At 43.6% G+C, this 21,168-nt stretch overlaps 1 protein-coding gene across 2 annotated transcripts in view; it reads left to right on the top strand.

Moving 5' to 3' along the window:
• plek (pleckstrin) overlaps positions 1-21,168 on the top strand; it is a 144,010-nt gene that overhangs the window by 86,952 nt on the left and 35,890 nt on the right. Inside the window, exon 1 of one of the 2 annotated variants that reach the window (XM_043696658.2) lies at positions 10,535-10,681. The exons of the other annotated variant lie outside the window; for it this stretch is intronic. Coding sequence (XP_043552593.1) covers positions 10,634-10,681 — 48 coding nt within the window. The 5' untranslated portion in view covers positions 10,535-10,633. Of the gene's footprint in view, positions 1-10,534; positions 10,682-21,168 lie in introns of those variants that run through there. 2 annotated transcript variants of the gene reach the window in all.

Here is a 21,168-nt window from a genome sequence, read left to right as displayed (position 1 = left end):
TGCAATACACAGACGTCAGCACTACACTGTCAGGACCCTGCCTCATGAACCTTTCTGCTCAGGGAAGCGTTAAACATCACATGGTAATGTCCTCAACCTTAGCCACCTGGTTCAAATAGAAAGCCCCCTTTCCCTACAATATCAGGATAACAGTTTAGGGCACCAGGTTTATGAATGAATATTCCCAGATCAATAATGTAAATGTTTAAAATGTGGCTCAGAACTTGAGGATTGCTGAACAAAAGGCACATTTTGTCAAGCTTTTCATCTTGCTCTCATCAGGACAACTCGCAAGAATACCAATTCAAGGAGGAAGAGCACCATTTAGACTGATTGAGAACAAAATCAGATGTCATATGACACCAGGTTATAGTCCATCAGGTTTATGTGAAATCACAAGCTTTCGGAACACTGCTCCTTCGGCAGATGTGCGCTCCGAAAGCTAGTGATTTCAAATAAATCAATTGGACAATAATCTGATGTCATGTGACTTCTGACTTTGTTCACACCAGTTCAACACTGGCATCTCCACATCATGATTGAGAACAAACTATACATTTAAGAAAATGTATATTTCTCTCTCTGTCTCTCTCTCCCCCCACAGTCTGGCTTCTCTAGTGACTCTCAGCATTTGTTCCCCTTCAAATTTCCAACATTCAGGGTATCAGCAATTTGTAAACTTAAGCTATTATTGTTGCAGAATGAGTCCTTCACATTATTCTACAGGAGACATTTACAAGGGAAGAAATTTCCTAAAGGTTTACCCAATGCATTTTGAAAGGCTTCGATTTTAATCCAGTCACTGAAGTTCACTCACAAGATGGGATGTCTTCACATTTCTCTTTATAAACGACAACAATATGAAAGCTAATTTTGCTGGAGAAACTCAACAGATCCACCATCACCTGTGGAGACAAAACAGAGTTAACATTTCAAGTAGATTGACCTTTCTTCAGTCTGAGTGACATGCTAAATTCTTCCAGCAATTTCTGTTTTACTTTGTTTCAGATTGCCAGCAGCCACAAGTTCTCTGCTTTCAAATACGAACAACCTTTTTACAACACTGTCTTTGCTCAATTCCGTGTAGTCACAAAAAATAATCCTCGACTGCACCTTTCAGTGGCAGCAGTGATTTGTATGTGATTAGGGCATTCAATAAGACTTGTTTATGACAAATGTGCACCCACCTCCAATTGTCACTTAATCTAAAGTAGATTCAATTGCACGTAAGATTCCTCTTTACAAACTATAATCAAAAGCACAGCAGGTCAGGCAGCATCTGCGGAGCAGGAGAATCGATGTTTCGGGCATAAGCCCTTCATTCCTTCATGCCGGAAATGTCGATGCTCCTGCTCCTCGGATGCTGCCTGACCTGCTGTGCTTTTCCAGCACCACACTCTTGATTGTGATCTCTAACACCTGCAGTCCTCACTTTCTCCAAACTATCATCAAAGCTTGGGCAAAATCCTTTGGTACATTCTTCTAAACTCCCTTTGCAATTGTAATATCACAGCATTTCTAAATGCAAGAATCTGCATGGATGGTGCATAATGGAGGATAATATCATAAAATGATTGTGCAGACATTGAACGAAATGCAAACTGTAGAAAGGAGGTGGGCATTGCTCTTAATTTATCTAAGTTCATATCACCAAGGAAATGTATAACAGCAGACTGAAATGAGCTAAGGTGAAAATATTATCAACTCTTTTTTCAGGAGTGTGATGAAATGACAACAATGGTTCACATTGATGTAGCACCGTTAAGGTATGGCTCCCAGCACCTGTCAAAAGTGATTATCAACCAAACTTTAGCATGAACATGATAAGGACACATTAGGACCATTCTGTGAGTAGAATCTTGGCCAAAATTATAGGTTTTGAATAGTGGAGTGGCATAGACAGCATCTGGGCTCTGAACCCGGGGCACGTCCACTCTCCCAGCTTTTCTTCTTTTTTCTTTTTTTCTCATATTTTTTTTTTTAGTTCGCTCGGTTTTTTTACTTACCTACTGGAGAGAGCTCAGTCGTGGAGGCAATGGCATTGGGGTCCGGAGTGGGGCAGCACCTGGGGTCTGGAGTGGAACTTTGGCACTTGCGGATGAGGCGTCTGGTAGCCGAGCAGAGCTCCAGCGATCAGCGGCACTGCGGCATCATTGAGGGCCAGCGCAGTCAGCGGCAAGATGGCAGCCCATAGGAGATCAATCTCTGTCTGGGGGAGAGCACGAGCCCTTGTGGGGAGTGCTAGCCCTTCATAGAGTCATAGAGCTGTACAGCATGGAAATAAACCCTTCGGTCCAAATCATCCATGCTGACCAGATATCCTAAATTCATCTCATCCCATTTGCCAGCATTTGGCCCATATCCCTTTAAAACCTTCCAATTCATGTATCCATCCATATGCCTTTTAAATGTTGTTATTGTACCAGCCTCCACCACTTCCTCTGGCATCTCATTCCATACATGCACACCCTCTGCGTGAAAAATTTGCCCCTTTAGGCCCCTTTTAAATCTTTCCCCTCTCACCTTAAACCTATGCCCTTGAGTTTTGGATTCCCCCACCCCAGGAAAAAGACCTTGTCTATTTACCCTATCCATGGCCCTCATGATTTTATAAACCTCTTTAGGGTCACCCCTCAGTTTCCGATGCTCCAGGGAAAATAGCCCCAGTCTATTCAGCCTCTCCCTGCAGCTCAAACCCTTCAACTCTGGCAACATCCTTGTAAATCTTTTCTGAATCCTTTCAGTTTCACAAAATCCTTTCTATGGCAGGGAGACCAAAATTGCGTACAATATTCCAATAGCGGCCTCACCAACATTTTGTACAGCTGTAACATGACCTCCCAACTTCCTTGTGGGGAAAACCCAGCGTTGAGTGTCTGAATACCCATGGCTAAAGAAAGGCAGTAGTGCTGAAGTTTTAATTTTGTTTCTTTATTTTCCTACTTTATACCAAGAAGAACTGTAATGTTGAACTTCTATCTTTTTCCCCACTTTGTACCTTAGATTTTGTACCTAGCGACCTTTGTACCTAAGATGGCTCTGGGTAAGGTGACTCTGTAAGACTTTTCACTGTACTCATGTAACCCTGTACTTGAGTACATGTGACAATAAAATCTAACTCTAATTCAGTACTTTGAAGAACACAGATTTTGAGAAACAGGTTCTGACAGGCAATTAAAGACAGGCGAGTGCCTGCAAGGTCTGTTTTACCTAAACTATGTCTGACATTTTATTTTATTTGTTTAGTGAATGCAAATTCCCCAAAGCCAAGCAATTGCTTCCTCTTTCGCTGAGCTTAAGGTGATGAGGGCACCATTTCATCTGCAGAAGGTACACCCTCAGCAAAGTGCAGCTTTCTGCCTCTTCCACATGCACATGGGGTTTGTATTGAAGCCCCACTAGTGGCATTTGGCTGCACAGGGAACACAGCCTGTCCTGATCCTGTTTAGCAAGGACCACTCTTACTGTGGCATTCAAAGCCTGCCATTGGACAGATGAAATTTGTCACAAAGAACCGGGTGACTTTTTGTGTGACAATGGCAGGGAATGAGTAATTCCTTTCGTGCAAATAAAGTGAACAGTGATGAGAAACAGCCACATTGAATCGAAAAGTTGTTCTAAATAAGAAAATGGCAGAAATCCACTAAAGAGGAGGGATATACAAATCAATCTATACAGTAAGGTTCTCCGTTGTAATATGTACTGGCAATAAAAAAAGCAATAAATTAGGGCAACTGAGGGGAGATTTGAGCAAATGCTTGTGATTCAGAAAGTTACAGCGAGTCCCAGACATGAAAATGAACATTTTAATCTCCGCCTGCAAAGACAACTAAAAATAAAGACTCGCGTTTCTGCACTGTTCTTCACAACCTCAGATAATTTCATTGACAGCCAATGAAGTAGGTTTTTGAGTGCAGCAACAGTTCTAAAGAAATGTGGCAGTAACTTTACCCACAGGAAGCTCCCACAAACTGCAATCTGATAGGATAACCTGTTTCATGATGTTGAGCGAAGGATAAATAATTGGTCAAGTGACTGTAGAGAACGCCCAAGAGTTAACACCTCCAACTACACAGCTCTCGTCCAGTACAGTCGGTTCCATTATAATGCAATAGTCCTGTTCTCGTGCAATCCCGGGTTATAAGAAAATCGTGTAATAGCAGCACCATTTAACCTAATAGGGCCGGAATCACGTTATAACCAAGACATGCTTTAGAAACAGCCGTCATTTCCGCTACCTCCAAACGGACCCCACCACCAAGGATATATTTCCCTCCCCTCCCCTATCAGCATTCCGTAAAGACCACTCCCTCCGTGACTCCCTCGTCAGATCCACACCCCCTACCAACCCAACCTCCACTCCCGGCACCTTCCCCTGCAACCGCAGGAGGTGCAAGACTTGCGCCCACACCTCCCCCCTCACCTCCCTCCAAGGCCCCAAAGGAAACTTCCATATTCGCCACAGATTCACCTGCACCTCCACACATATCATCTATTGCATCCTCTGCACCCGATGTGGCCTCCTCTATATTGGGGAGACAGGCCGGCTACTTGCGGAGCGTTTCAGAGAACACCTCTGGGACACCCGGACCAACCAACCCAACCACCCTGTAGCTCAACATTTCAATTCCCCCTCCCACTCCACCAAGGATATGCAGGTCTTTGGACTCCTCCATCGTCAGACCACAACAAAACGACGGTTGGAGGAAGAACGCCTCATCTTCCGGCTAGGAACCCTCCAACCACAAGGGATGAACTCGGATTTCACCACTTTCCTCATTTCCCTTCCCCCCACCCTGTCTCAGTCAAATCCATCAAATTCAGCACCGCCTTCCTAACTTGCAATCTTCTTCCCGACCTCTCCGCCCCCACCCCAGTCTGACCTATCACCCTCACCTTGACCTCTTTCCACCTATCACATTTCCGACGCCCCTCCCCCAAGTCCCTCCTCCCTACCTTTTATCTTAGCCTGCTGGACAAACTTTCCTCATTCCTGAAAAAGGGCTTATGCCCGAAACGTCGATTCTCCTGTTCCCTGGATGCTGCCTGACCTGCTGCGCTTTTCCAGCAACACATTTCCAGCTCTGATCTCCAGCATCTGCAGACCTCACTTTCTCCTCAAACAGTGTTCCCAATTCGACAATCATGGTTATAGTGAATTCGTGTTAACGAAATGTGTGTTATAGCAGAACAACCTGTACTGACCTGCAGGGTCAGCCTGGGATCTGTCAGGTTCCCTTGCTTGGACTGGAACTTAGACATGCAAGTTTTCAACTCAGATGTGAGAGACTACCCAGAACAACAGATACATGGGAACACCACCACCTTTAAGTTCCCCTTCAAGTCACTCCCCATCCTGGCTCGGAAATATATCACTGTTCCTCCATGGTCAGTCAGTCAAACTCTGGAACTCCCTCTCCAGTAGCATTGTGGGTGAATCTACACCACATGGACGACAGCAGTCCAAGTAGGCAGCTCACCACTAGCACCTACTCAAGAGAAATTAGGGATGGTCAATAAATGCTGGCCCATGGATCAACTTGTGTTTGATCAGGCAATGACGAACAGATGAAACTGGAGTCAGTTCCTGCCTGTTGTGGTGAAAATGGAAATATTGAGGAAGGTGTGGATTTATTCATGCAGTCAACATGGATTTGTTAGACTTTACTTTCTTACTCCTAAGTGAAGATTTTGGAAAATCAATGAGCGCATGTTACGTGTAACTATGATTCTTAATGTACATGTACAATGTCGCATGACCTTGCTTTCTCTCTTACAGCCTTGTGTCAAGATGAAGTCACAGTAAGATAAATTAATATTTTTCTTACCTCAGCAAGCTCTGTAACTGTCCTTTAGCAACAAATGAGACCAAGAATATTACAGTATGGAGAAAGATAATGTGATAAAAGTTGTACTTATGGGTTTTAATTGCTAATGAATAGGCTCTATGTGAGAAACTCATTGCAAAAAGTAAGATAATAGGTATGTATGAGACTAATGCAAAAATACAGGATACTTAGGATCATGATAGCAAAGCTCAGGAGTAAGTAAATGTTCCTGAAATTATGAGGATGTGGTTATTGCTGTGCTGTAGGGATCCATGGAGGAGCTTGTTAGAGATGAAAGTTATTCTTTGCTTCCCAGATAAGATAAAAAGTGGTTGGGATTCCAGTTTATGGGGGCAATTGGTATACGCAGACAAAATTAGAACTGTTATATTGATTGAACTGTCCAAAAGAGACAACTTTCTAAGAGAAGGTCTTGTATCTATTTTCCAATCTGTCCCGGAAATCATTTGCTTATAGTCACAGAGATGTACAGCACGGAAACACACCCTTCAATCCAACTCAGCAATGCCAACCTGATATCCTAAATTAAGTTAATCCCACTTGCCAGCATTTAGTCCATGTCCCTCTAAACCCTTCCTTTTCATGTTCCATCCAGCTACCTTTTAAATGCTGTAATTGTACCAGCCTCCACCACTTCCTCTGGCAGCTCATTCCATACACACACCACTCGCTGCGTGAAAAAGTTGCTCCTTATGTCCCTTTTAATCTTTGCCCTCTCACCTTAAACCTATGCTCTTTAGTTTTGGACTCCCCTACCCTGTGGAAAAGCCTTTGGTTATTCACTCTGTCCATGCCCTTCATGATTTTATAAACTTAGATAAGATCACCCCTCAGCCTCTGACACTCCAGGGAAAATAGCCCCAGTCTATCAGCCTCTCCCTTTTGCTCAAGCCCTTCAATTACTATGAGCTACTCCACATGGAGCCTGGATCCCTGTCCTTGAGATACCTCTAGAGGCTGTTACTAATAGGAAATTGTTTCAAAATTCATCCTTTAAATAGAGGTAGGGAAGCACAGTGCCTCCTGAATCCTCTGCAATGTGGAGATCTGCTATCAACCCACTATCACAGAATGCTTACAGTGTAAATGGAGGCCATTTGGCCCATCATCTCTGAGTTGGCTTTCTAAATGTTCAATCCCCTAACTGTCATTCTCCAGTCATCTCCCCATAAACCTGCATATTCTTCCTTTTCAGTGTAATCCCATTTGCTCCAACTGAATCTGCCTCCACCACAGACTCAGACATGGCATTCCAGATTCTAGCCAATCACTGCATGAAAAGCCTTTCCTCATCTCACTTCTGCTCTTTTTAATCAGGTACTTTAAATGTGTGCTCTCTCATTCTTGATCCTTTCACGAGTGGAAGCAGTTTCTCCCTATCTGCTCTGTCCAGACCCCTCATGATTTTGAACCCCTTGCTCAAATCTCCTCTTGCCTTCTCTTCTCCAGGGAAAACAATCCTAACTTCTCCAATCTGTCTTCATAGCTCCTCAAAAGACTATCCAACTTATCTCACTCCCAAACAATTACCCTATAAATGGGTAAACTTTATCTCTTCAAATGCATCTCCAATAGCCAGTTGACAGCTACAGCGAAGTCTGACCTTACCCCTGCTTCAACAGTTGCTTTCTATTTCCCTTATAGTTCCTTGGCCAATTGTTTTAAAACTATGACTCAAGTCACAGGGAATAGCTTCTCCACTATTGTTCGCCCAAACCTCTTGTGGTAGTCTATGTCACAGTTTACCCACAGACTTCAGGTTGTTATGGGACCTTTCACATGCAGGTTGTAGTCTGGAACTATGGACAGTTTTGGTAGAGGCTCCAATTTATTTCCATAATTTGGCTGACCAGGAATCTCTCCTAATCTTACCACCCACCATTGACATGTGTTGGAAAGATTTTTGACTTGACCGTTTAACCTTATTATGAATGCACCTTCCTTGGTCATCAAGTCCTGGAAATGGGACTCCAATCCAGAGCTTCTGTATCCATGCTAGGGACATATTACCATACAAATTAGGAGATGGGTAGACCATTCAGACCCTCCAGCCTGCTTCACAATTCAATAAGATTACTATGGCATCTCAAAGCCCCTTGCACCAAAGGGTCTGTTTCCATCCTGTATGATTCGATGTTAAAAAAAAAACTATGACCATGTACTTCTTTTGAGCTTGTTGCATCATAAATTCCTACATCCGTTTAAGACCAAAAGAAATAGGAACAGGCAGAGGCCATTCATCCCCTCAAACCTGCTCCACAATTCAACAGGATCATATCTGATCCAACATTCCTCACATTCACTCTTCCTGCCCTTTCCCTTGACTCCCTGGCTGATCCAGAATCTGTTTATCTCAGCCTTAATTATACACAAGGACTCTGCCCCCACAGTTCTCTGGGGCAAGGAGTTCCAAAGACTCCCAGTCCTCTGAGAGAAGAAATTCCTCCTCAGCTCAGCCTTAAATTGATGCCCCTTCATTCTGAGATTATGCCTCTTCAGAGCAGAGGTGATGGCCTAGTGGTATCATTGCTAGTCTATTAATCCACAAACTCAGTTAATTTTCTGGGGCACTGGGTTCAAATGCTGCCATGGCAGGTGGTTAAATTTGAGTTCAATTTAAAATTAAAAAAAAAAAATCTGGAATTAAGAATTTACCGATGGCCAAGAAACCATTGTTGATTGTCGGAAAAACCCACGTGATTCAATAATGTCTGTCAGGGAAGGAAGACTGCCACCTCCATTTGATCTGGTGTACATGTGACTCCAGACCCACAGCAATGTGGTTGACTCTCAACTGCCCTCTGAAGTAGCCTAGCAAGCCACTGAGTTCAAGGGAAGCTATGGACCAGCATAAAAGTGGTGCCCAGAATAGAGAGAAGATGGAAAAATAAATGCCTAGACTCTCCCATGAGGGTAAACATTCTCTCAGTATTTGCCCTGTCAAATCCCTTGAGAATCCTGTATGGTTCAATGAGACATCAACACTGTAAAACTTCAACTACATCCCCAGCTGAGGTGTCCAGTGGTTTTGAGATCCCACTTTTGAAATCCTGTATTAAAAAGCTGTGGGTTTGACCTCTGTTCTCAAGGACTTAATGACAAGGTCCAGGCTCTGTCGACAGTGGTAGTGTTCTGTGGTGGAACTGGTCCTCCTGGGAGCAGATACGGCAGAGGCATATTCCCAATTCCTCCGCTTCTACTGTATCTGCTCCCAGGAGGATCAATTCCACCACAGAACACACCAGATGGCCTCCTTCTTTAAAGACCATAATTTCCCTTCCCACATGGTTGAAGATGCCCTCCAATGCATCTCATCCACGTCCCGCACCTCTGCTCTCAAACCCACCCCTCCAGCTGTAAGAAGGACAGAACCCCCCTGGTGCTCACCTTCCACCCTACCAAACTCCGCATAAACCAAATCATCTGCCAACATTTCCGCCACCTCCAAACGGACCCCACCACCAGTGATATATTTCCCTCACCACGTCTTTTCACTTTCCGCAAAGACCATTCCCTCGGTGACTACCTGGTTAGGTCCATGCCACCCAACAACCCACCCTCCCGTCCTAGCACCTTCCCCTGCCACCACAGGAATTGCAAAACCTGCGCCCACACCTCCTCCCTCACCTCCATCCAAGGCCCCAAAGGAGCCTTCCACATCCATCAAAGTTTTACCTGCACATCCACCAATATCATTTATTGTATCCGTTGCTCCCGATGCAGTCTCCTCTACATTGGGGAGATTGGACACCTCCTAGCAGAGCGCTTTAGGGAACATCTCTGGGACACCTGCACCAATCAACCACACCGCCCCGTGGCCCAACATTTCAACTCCCCCTCCCACTCTGCCGAGGACATGGAGGTCATGGACCTCCTTCACCGCCGTTCCCTCACCACCCGAGGCCTGGAGGAAGAATGCCTCATCTTCCGCCTCGGAACACTTCAACCCCAGGGCATCAATGTGGACTTCACCAGTTTCCTCATTTCCCCTCCCCCCACCTTACCTCAGTTCCAACCTTCCAGCTCAGCACCGTCCCCATGACCTGTCCTACCTGTCTATCTCCCTTCCCACCTATCCACTCCACCCTCCTCTCGAACCTATCACCTATATTCCCACCTCCATCCATCTATTGTGCTCTTTGCTACCTTCATCCCCAGCCCCCCCATTTCTCTCTCCACCCCGGAGGCTCCCTGCCATTATTCCTGGTGAAGGGCTTTTGCCCGAAATGTCGATTATCCTGCTCTTCGGATGCTGCCTGACCTGCTGTACTTTTCCAGCACCACTCTGATCTAGACTCTGGTTTCCAGCTTCTGCAGTACCCACTTTCGCCTGGTATGCAATACTTTGCCTTATTCAGATGGGGTGTGAACAGATGCCCAAACATAGTGAGATAACAGGGTGTTGTAAAACATTGTATTTATAAACTATTTCAAATTACAGATGTATGTTTTTTCATAATAAAAAAAATTGTTTCTGCTGGGTAAAATTGACTGCAGCCACCAATACATAATCACCTCAAGTGGATTAACCAGCAGCGAAAATTCATCTCTCACTTCCATTCTCAATGAATTGTCAAACAGGGTACTGCTTTACTTTATCAGCAATCGTTTCTTGAGGTTTTTACACAGCGTTGAGAACGGAAACTTACTTTCCTGGTCCTCGTGATGCAACACAAGGAAATAACGTTCTATATAGAACAAGAAAAGGGGCGGTGAGTGGGTAAGACGGTCATTTGGAACATAGCCTGAGGTCTGTCTGCTCACAGAGCAAGGAGCACAAAGCCATGGAAGAGGAGGCCAAAGTTGTCCGGGAGGGATACCTTGTGAAAAAGGTAGATCATTATTGCGGATCCACTGGGAGGAGAGGCTGGGGATGTATTTTCTGAACTGGGATTTTCAGATTTGCCCGTGGGGTGTTGTCAACATTGTTCTCAGTAAATAGATGTTCTGCAAGAGGTTAGGGGTCTAACCCCACAGTGGGTCAATATCTTTGACAGGACCCAGTTGGAATCTGTCTCCACGCTGAGTAGCTCTCTGTACTCTTCAGGACTATTTGCAAGTCTAAGCATTTTCCTCTGGTTACTTTGTAATGTCACTGTGGATTGCAACTTCTCCAACAAGAAGTGGTCAAATGTGTGTGTGAGAGAGAGAGACTGTTTCTCTGTGCTTATACGCAATATATTTTAGCAAGACCCAGTTCCCGTCTCACTTCATACTGACGCTGAGCTCTTAAACCCAAGTTGCAGTGACTTAGACAAAAGATGACTGCTTTCATTGCGATTAAAAGTTATTATCATGAATTCGTCAAGTTTCTTTTTGTTTAACTCACTGTTTACAGTTGAAAAACAAGATTTTTTGTTACTCGCGGTTAACAGACGTTTTGAAACATTGTTTATCTAGAAGTTGAACTATCAAGGGGAAGTGCCCGCAGAAAACGGTTTTCTCTAAGAGCTCATTGCTTTCTCTCAAGTTTCATTTTTTAAAGGCCAGTCGTACCAACTTTGTGATTCTGGATCAGTGGTGCTGGAAGAGCACAGCAGTTCAGGCAGCATCCAAGGAGAAGTAAAATCGACGTTTCGGGCAAAAGCCCTTCGTCAGGAATAAAGGGTTTTTGCCCGAAACGTCAGTTTTCCTGCTCCTCGGATGCTGCCTGAATTGCTGTGCTCTTCCAGCACCACTCTAATCCAGAATCTGGTTTCCAGCATCTGCAGTCATTGTTTTTACCAACTTTGTGATGTCGAGTGTGTTCGTACAGCTGCGTTACTCTGCAGAAGTTTTGAAGGGGGAGGGGGGGAGGATAAAAACCGATCAACTTTTGCCACCAAGAGGTTTGCAGAACACGTGGAGACCGCTAAGAAAATAAATTCCTCCTCATCTCAGTCTGAAATTGGTGCCCCTTTATTCTGAGGCTGTGTCCTCGACTTTCCCATGAGTTAAAAAAAACTCTCAGCAGTTCCAGCCCTTTAAGAGTCTAATATGTTTCAATGAGATCCTCTCTCATTCTTCTCAACTCCAGTGAATAGAGTCCCAACTTGTTTAACCTTTACCCATAAGACAATCCCTCCATACCAGGGCTTATCCCAGGAAATCTTCGCTGAACTGACTCCAATGAAATAAATGAGGGGACCAAAACTGGTCTCCCCAGCATCTTGTACAGTTACAGTAAGACTTCCCCACTCTTATATTCCAACCCCCTTGAAATAAGGCTCAACATACCATTAGTCTTCCTGATTACCTGTGTGTTAGCTTTCTGTGTCTCATGTACAAGTTCCCCCTCAAGTCCATTTGTGTTTTTTTTTCTCAATTTAAATAAAATTCTGACATTCTGTAACTTAATGAGCCTGATTTTAACCCATTCAAAATCTACCCACTTGCTTAGTGTTAAAGTCAGGTCCAGTACTGTTTTGTCTGCTGATGTACTCTTAGGTAAAATCCCACTGTTAAGTCGAATATCGTGTCCACATCTCTCATATATTTAGATCAGGTAACATTAGAAATAAGACAAAGTGCTTTAATAGCAGCCATCTGGATAGCCTGAACCTTGGGTAGTGTTGTAGAAAAGAGAGACCAAGGGATTCAGATACATAATTTTTTGAAGTTTGCATCACATGTAGACAGGATGGTTAAGAAGATGTTTAGCGCACTTCATTGCTCAGACCATTGAGAATAGGAATTGGGACATAATGTTGAGTTGTATAAAAGTTGGTGAGTTGTCTTCGAGAGTTCTCTGTCCAGTTCTGGTTGATCTGTTATAGGAAGGATATTATTAAGCTGGAGAGGGTTCTGAATAGACTTACCAGGATGTTGCCGGGTATGGAAGGTTTGAGTTACAAAGATATGCTGGGTTGGCTGGGACTTCTTTCACTGGAGCATAAGAAGTTGAGGGTGGCCTTATCAGGGTTCTTAAGATCATGAGAAGTATAAATAAGGTGAATGACAGGTGTCTTGTCCCTAAAGTGGGGGATTTTAAGCCCAAGGGGCATATTTGTAAGGTGAGAGGAGAAAGATTTAAGAAAGACATGTGGGGCAATTTTTTTGCATGGTGGTTTATGTGTGAAATGAACTTCCAGAGAACTGTTTTAAACATGGTGGCTGTGCCATCACCAATCCTCACATCCTCTCCTTGCCTCACCACTGGTGGCTGAGCCTCCACTAATCCAGTCAGCATGTTCTGTAATTCCGTGCCCAATCCCCTTCAATTCTCCATCACTCTCTCCTCTTTGCTTCTTGAAGTCCCAACTTTCGTAATATCTCCATATTTGTCATTACCTGTTTTTTGTCTTTTAACCTCAAAGATACTCGGTGAATGAAAGCTGTTACTGCTGCCGAACCTTTTTTGAGAGCCCACACTGTTTCATGCCTCTATTTACTCAGGCCTCTGCCCTGCAGAGAATAACCTGACTTCAATCACATCTAGGCAAGATGGTTAAGAAGGCATTTAGCACACTTGCCTTCATTGCTCAGACTTTTTAGTGTAAGAGGAATACTATGTACAGTTCTGGTCGCTCTGCTACAGGAAGGATATTATTAAATTGAAGAGAGTTCAGAAGAGATTTACCAGGATGTTGCCAGGAATGGAGGGTTTGAATTCGACTGGGACCTTTTTCACTGGAGTATAGGAGGGTGAGGGATGACATTATAGAGGTTTATAAAAACATGAGGGTAAGGTGAATAGCAAGTGCCCTTTCCCTAGGGTGGGGGGATTTCAATATTAGGGGTAATATTTTAAGGTGAGAGGAGAGAGATTTAAGAAGGACATGAACAATTTTTTTAAACAGAGTGGCTCATTTATTGAATGAACGTATAGAGGAAGTGGTGGATGTGGGTACGATTACAACATTTAAAAGACATTTGAGGGTTAGGGGCCAGGAGCAGGCAGGTGGGACTAGTTTAGTTTGGGATTGGGTGTTTGGCATGGGCTGAAGGGTCTGTTTCTGTGCTGTATGACTCTCGATGATTCTATGATTGGTTACTGTGTATGGCAGTATTGTAAAAACATGGAGGAAGTAATATTTCCAAAGGCCCTATGCAGAGTAATATTTACACAAGTTTCTTTTTAACGGTTTATGTAAGCTGTCAGCAGCTGATTCAGGTTCTGGTGTTTACTTCCAGATTTTATTGATGTGGCTTTTGTATGTAAGTAAGATGCTGATGCTATTAAAGGCTACAGCGGTGAATAGACTAATTATAAACATCCGGTTATAAGTACAGAAATGTACATTGTCAATGTATCTCTGTTGGAATTCAACATTCTTGTTTCATTTGTTCAATTCAACTTTTAGCTATAAACCTCCTTTTAAATGCCCCACATAATGAATGTGCTTCTTGTGTACCCAGGTTCACAATGGTTACCTACAAAAGAACATATTTCATTATGTGTTTATTGCATTCACAGAATGGGAGTGTGATTGGCTGGGCCAACACTTATTGCCCATCCCTAATTTTTCCAGTATTCTTTCATGGGGTGTGAGCATTACTAACAGGACCAGCACTTGTAGTCTGTCCTATTTGCCCCTGAGCGGAATGGCTGTCCAGGTTATTTCAGAGGCTCAGCTACATTGCTGTGGGTCAGGGGTCAGGACAACAGACTACCTTCCCATGACATTGATGAACCTGGCGGGTTTTTTACGATATTCGTGGTTCCTGAGACTAGCTTGCAATCCCGGAATCCGAATCCAAATGCTGTCACGGTGGCATTTGAATACATAGCACCTGATCACTAACCGACACCTCTGGATTCCTGGGGACATTACCACTATGTCTCCAGGACTGCTGGAGAAGATTATCCTTTAGATGCTGGTGGTGAACCACCTTGTTGAACCACTGCATTTCTTGTGGTGTAAGGACACCCAGAATAGCAGGGAGTTCCAGGATGGAGCGACAGTGAGCAAATGGTGATCTAGTGAATGTTTTTGTGATGGAGAACATTTCGTGTGCATTGATGCATATAATGGCAGCATGCAAATAAGGCAGAAGTTGGATTGCCAGCAGTTCTTTGACAGGAACTGACTGCTGTAAAGACCATGTCTTTTTATTTCCTTTATTTTAACACCATGTACCAAAACAACTGTAGCTGCTTTAGTTTTGAACAGTAACTGAGGTAAAAATTAGTCTTTGATGTTTATTTAAAGAACAGATATGCAGGAACGGTCAATTTATTTTTTTTTTACCAATGGGCAGGAGCGGGCTGGTGGAAGACTAGGAATTGGCCTTGCTGTTGGCATTTTTGGTTGTGCTGTTTTTTTTCCCTCTGTCAAAGTCAAGCCTGTCAGCAGGAAATGTCAGCCTCACCAGCTGTGGTCCTGAAAGAGCCGGTTTAATCTGGAGAATGTACAAGGTGTCACCCTAGCAACAACAAGAAAAGAATTGGGAGTGACTTTTGTGTCATTGGGATTAGAACCATGGCTGATTTCTCTTCCCGTGATCTGAGAGCACTTGGATTTGCAGTAGAACTATCATTGCCCTGGCTGAGCTCAGTTTTTAAATTTTTATTTTATGAGATGGGAGTCAATGGCCATGCCAATGATTGTTGCTCATTGCGTTTGGACTGGGTGGATGCTGTACCACTTCAATTATGAGTCAACTGCATTGCTGTGGGCCTGGGTTCACACATAGGCCAGACTGGGTAATGGTGGCAAATTCCTTCCCTAAATAGGCCTTAGTGAACCTGCCAGGATTTCATATCAATCGATGACAGTTGCAATGGTGCCATATCGGAGGCCAGATTTCACTTCCAGATTTTATTAATCAAACTTAAATTCCACCAGCCGCTGTGGTGAGATTTGAAACCCATGCCTCCAGAACACTGACCTGAGCCTCTGAATTGCTGGTCTAGTGACATTGGCACGATGCCACTAACTCCCCCAGAACAGGGACTGGCATAGACATGATGGGAAGAATGGCCACTTTTTGTGCTATATACCATGAACACTTGAGTAATGCTCAATATAGCATGCAATCCAGTTTGATCTAAAGTCACTGAGATTGTGGAGCGGAAAAATAATTGAGTAGCAGCTACAGAATTCACGATAACTGAGAAGAACATGAGAGACTAAACACGCTAGCAGAGGATCGCCTAGCATGCGGCCTCATTTGGAAAATATGTCAGTGTAAATTGCCAGATTGGAGTCTCAGTTTCTCAAGGAACTGTTGAAATCTTGACCTGAAGGCGATCAAGAAAATCAGGCCTTACAGATTTCAAAGCGAATCCTAGATGGTTACCAGGTTTATGAAGAGAAAAACACTTGTACTGTGACAGAATATCAAGATTTCACAGCAGCTCCCAGCAGGACTCAATGCCAGGCTTATCACCTATCGATGGTTTATAATCAAATGGTAAGAAAAGTTGGTGATAAAATGGTGCTCATGAAGCCAATTGGCTATGGAAAGGGTGGATTCACGATTGTATCATTGTGAACGTCTTGGGGGGGGGGGTGTGCAAAGTTTAAACTGATGGTGATATCCAGTTTAAAATCTTCCAAGAAACAACAGCTGCCAAAATCAGTAGCTTCCCATTTGGTGATAAAGATGGATCCACAAAAGTGTCTTTAAGATACAGCTGAGGGAACTTTGGAGCTTCCAGCCAGGAGGTTTTCCTAAGCGAAAGGTCTGAAGAGCCGTTGGTTAGTGATCACCTGGGATGTTTTCAGATCACACCTTGTCACAGAGGCTATTGTTGACATTAGCTCACAAATTCCCAGAGATCAACTTGTTCAACTGTTGAATATGTCTCCAAATAAGCCCTTGGACGATAGCACAAGAGAAAATGGAATGACTGAATGATCAGAGGAGAGAAGCCATTCACCAATTGAGACATTGTATAGGCTCGGATGAGATCACCCCCTGGCTGATTGGTTTGTAGGCTGGCATCATATTCAGAAATCTGGGAGATCCAGTGCACTTGATGGGACAGAATCTGATTTCTTGTGGAATGATATGGCCAATGTTTGCTGATGAAGATGATGCTGATGATTCACATGAAGATTCCATTCAAGAAGCAGATTGAGACACATTATTTGGTTCTGAAAATGAGGAGACAGACGAATTTTTGGATTTTTAATGGACAGTCACTGCATGCTCTACTGCTAATACACATTCCTTGCTGTCCTGTGAACAAATTGAGTGGAATCCTATAAATTTGTACATATGGCTTATGTTTTTGATGAATTTATTGTAGCCATGTTAAGTCTGCCTCCATGCAAGTTGTTCTGTATTTATAATTAGCAATTCAAAAATGCCTTTGGCTCCTGTTGCACTATTTTAAGGGTTAGTGAGAACAGCCTCCATTGTGGCAACTGTGGGAACCCAAGAGAGTGGATTGAAACCTCTTGAAAATATTACTTGTGTAAAATTCAACTTCTGGCACTTTGGTTCAGATTTTGTATCAGAAGCCCGACTTTCACACAAGTGTATACAGTTGTTCTGTGATTTTGTTCTCAACACATTATGAAAGATCCAGGGGACAATAGCAAGGATGAATGACCATATATGGCAAAGAAAATGATGTGTTCTTCCCTGGGTATTGGACAAGAGAGTCTCTGGTCAGTAGTTCATGGACTGTGCGGTGTGGTACTGAATCATACAGGCCAGAAAAGTCACAGAATCAATCCTTGAGTCACTTGCAGATGACTTCAGTCCAGAATGCACTGAATGGGAAAAGACACCTGCCTATTTTTAACTTCTGTCAATAAGTGCATGCCCACTGTTCAGTAACTGTGGAGCAGGCAGGAAGGTGAAGCTGTAATAGTCAGAACCTCAAACCCTCCCCCCTTCTCACCCTCTAACCACCAACTATGTCTCTCACACCCTCTCTCTAATCCATGCCTCCTATATCTCCTCAGTTCTGCCCAATACCACCCACCATGTTACCGATATATCCTTGGTAACTATGTACCCTGTATCCTCACGGATAGACCTCAGTAGACATATCTTTGAAATGGATGTTAAAATTACTACATTTTCAGCAAATCTAAAAAAGCTGTCATTTCAGATTGAAAAATACTCTAATTAAACAAACCAATTCAAAAACTTTAATTCTGTCAAGTAATCCACCTGTTGCAAAAAAACAACTTCAAAGAAAGAGAATCCTTCATCTCCTCTTAAAATTGTCAATCAAGTAGTCTACACAGCCTCTTGTTTTTTTTCAAACTCAATAAAGCATTTATAATCGGTCCAGTCTCCAAACGAACCAGTAAAACTCACAGACAAAGCAGCCTATTAAAATGCGAAGATAAACGCACTTATTTCATTTCCTAAGCTACATCAGATGACCAGCTGATCAATGCATTTCAAGAACAGATATCTGTTATTATTCTGTCTATGGGAAGCTGCAGAGCAACTTTCTTTTGAAACTTAAAATGGGTGTGAACAGTTAAGTTGCTTTGCATCAGGACAGCTCTAGGTCCTAAGCAGTGAATCTATTGGTTTTGAATGCAATTGGGAAAAGTGCTTTAATGTATTGTTACACATATGTGCGGGGGCATTAATGTTTGATTGCAGAACAGATCCCTTTAATTAACCATCACAGTAAAAACACACCCAGCTCATAATACGGCATCTAGCTATTGAAACTGAAAGAACATATCGTTATTGTACTTCAAAGCATATCAACAAAAGCATCCAACAGCAGGTGACAGTTCCTTTATAGTCCCCCCACCAAGAGGCTGGGTTTCTCCTGTGATGCATGACACCTCTGAAGTGCAGTGAACCATATATCTTTACTGTAGGAACCGGACTTCATAAGGAGTTGCTGAGTGGGGCAGTTTGCTGGGGGGGGAGGGGATGGGGGGGGGTGAAGAGCAGGGGAATGGTTTGATCTGCTCACTCACCTGCAATGGAGCTAGGAAATTCACATTACATGGGTCACCGGTCCATCCTGGTAACCGTACTTTGTAACCTTGTGCTTGCAAAAGTAACCAGTAATAGCTCTGAGAACCACCTCCCATTCCCCATTTCTGAAGGAGGCTAAGTCCAGTCCAACTCGATCACAATCTGATCCTTTTAATGTGTGACTGAATCCAAACATCACAATAATGGGCAGGAGTAGATTAACTTGGCTCTTCGTGCTTATTCAGCTATTCAGTTTGATCGAGAAGTCTATTGATCTCTTAAACCTGCTCAACGATTGAGCTTCCGCAGCTCTCTGGGCCAGAGAATGCCCAAATATGCTGCTCTCTGAAGAAATTCCTCCTCAGCTCAGCCGTAAACCAGCCTACCCCCACAGTGAGACTGCGTCCCCAAGTCAGGAAACGATGGTGAGCATATCAACTAAAGGTAATCATTATTTTTCTGAATAGAGTATACACATGGTGGTATAAAGTGAGTTACTAACTAGGGAATGGGGCAGAGAGAACATACAGTGAAATAAGCATCTGATTGATGTCAGGACTCTAGGTTACTTGCCCGTTGGGTGTTCTTTCTAGGATTATCATTTTAAAAAAAGAACAAGCTGCAGAACTGTCAGCATCATGGAAATATAGGGAGTGACACTCATGACTCATAAAACACAAGGCTGTATCTGAGATTCTTAACGATTCAGAGCCACTCATTTTTACCAGAATGGAATACTTAAAAAATAAATGACACGGTCAACAAGGATACGTGTCATTGGCTATTTGACTCATCGAGTCCACACTGACCCTCTGAAGAGCAACCCACCCAGATCCAAACCATCCCTATAACCCTGCATTCCCCATGGCTAACCCACCTAGTCTACATGTCCCTGTGATACTATGGGGCAATTTAGCATGGCCAACTCACCTTGACTTGTACATCTTTGGACTGTGGGCAGAAACTGGAGCACCCGGACGAAACAAATGCAGACACATGGAGAATGTGCAAACTGCACAGAGAGTCATAGAGACGTACGGCATGGAAACAGACCCTTCAGTCCAACCCGTCCATACCAACCAGATATCCCAACCCAATCTAGTCCCACCTACCAGCACCAGGCCCATATCCCACCAAACCCTTCCTATTCATATACCCATCCAAATGCCTTTTAAATATTGCAATCGTACCAGCCTCCACCACATCCTCTGGCAGCTCATTCCATACATGTACCACCCTCTGCATGAAAAAGTTGCCCCTTAGGTCTCTTTTATATCTTTCCCCTCTCACCCTAAACCTATGCCCTCTAGTTCTGGACTCCCTGACCCCAGGGAAAAGACTTTGTCTATTTATCCTCTCTATGCCCCTGATAATTTTGTAAACCTCTATAAGGTCACCCCTCAGCCTCCGACGCTCCAGGGAAAACAGCCCCAGCCTGTTCAGCCTCTCCCTATAGCTCAAAACCTCCAACCCTGGCAACATCCTTGTAAATCTTTTCTGAAACCTTTCAAGTTTCACAACATCTTTCCGATAGGAAGGAAACCAGAATTGCACGCAATATTCCAACAGTGGCCTAACCAATGTCCTGTACAAGCACAACATGTCCTCCCAACTCCTGTACTCAATACTCTGACCAATAAAGGAAAGCATACCAAACATCATCTTCACTATCCTAACTACCTGTGACTCCACTTTCAAGGATCTATGAACCTGCAGTCCAAGGTCTCTTTGTTCAGCAACACTCAGTAGGACCTTAGATTTGCTAAGATTTGCTTTCCCAAAATGCAGCACCATGCATTTATCTGAATTAAACTCCATCTGCCACTCCTCAGCCCATTGGCCCATCTGGTGCAGATCCTGTTGTAATCTGAGGTAACCTTCTTCGCTGTCCACTACATCTCCAATTTTGGTGTCATCTACAAACTTACTAACTGTACTTCTTATGCTCACATCCAAATCATTTATGTAAATGACAAAAAGTAGAGAGCCCAGCACCGATCCTTGTGGCACTCCACTGGTCACAGGCCTCCAGTCTGAAAAACAACTCTCCACCACCACCCTCTGTCTTCTACCTTTGAGCCAGTTCTGTATCCAAGTGGCTAGTTCTCCCTGTATTCCATGAGATCTAACCTTGCTAATCAGTCTCCCATGGGGAACCTTCTCAAACGCCTTACTGAAGTCCATATAGATCACATCTACTGCTCTGCCCTCATCAATCTTCTTTGTTATTTCTTCAAAAAGCTCAATCAAGTTTATGAGACATGACTTCCCACGCACAAAGCCATGTTGACTATCCCGAATCAGTCCTTGCTTTTCCAAATACATGTCCATCCAAGTACATGTACAAATACATGTACGACCAAGTCTGGAATCAAACCCAGGTCCCTGGTGCTGTGAGGCAGCAGTGCTAACTACTGTGCCACAGTGCCACCCTGAAATCTTTGTTTCTAACTGTAAACTGTTCACCTGAAAACCAATTTTTGCAACCTGA

This window comes from Chiloscyllium plagiosum, unplaced genomic scaffold (assembly GCF_037043375.1).
Source record: "Chiloscyllium plagiosum isolate Xiang-an unplaced genomic scaffold, Cpla_swu_hap1 HiC_scaffold_10, whole genome shotgun sequence".
Taxonomy (NCBI): Eukaryota; Metazoa; Chordata; class Chondrichthyes; order Orectolobiformes; family Hemiscylliidae; genus Chiloscyllium; species Chiloscyllium plagiosum.
Note: the sequence above shows the minus strand (reverse complement) of the source record. Positions and strands in the feature narration are given on the sequence as shown.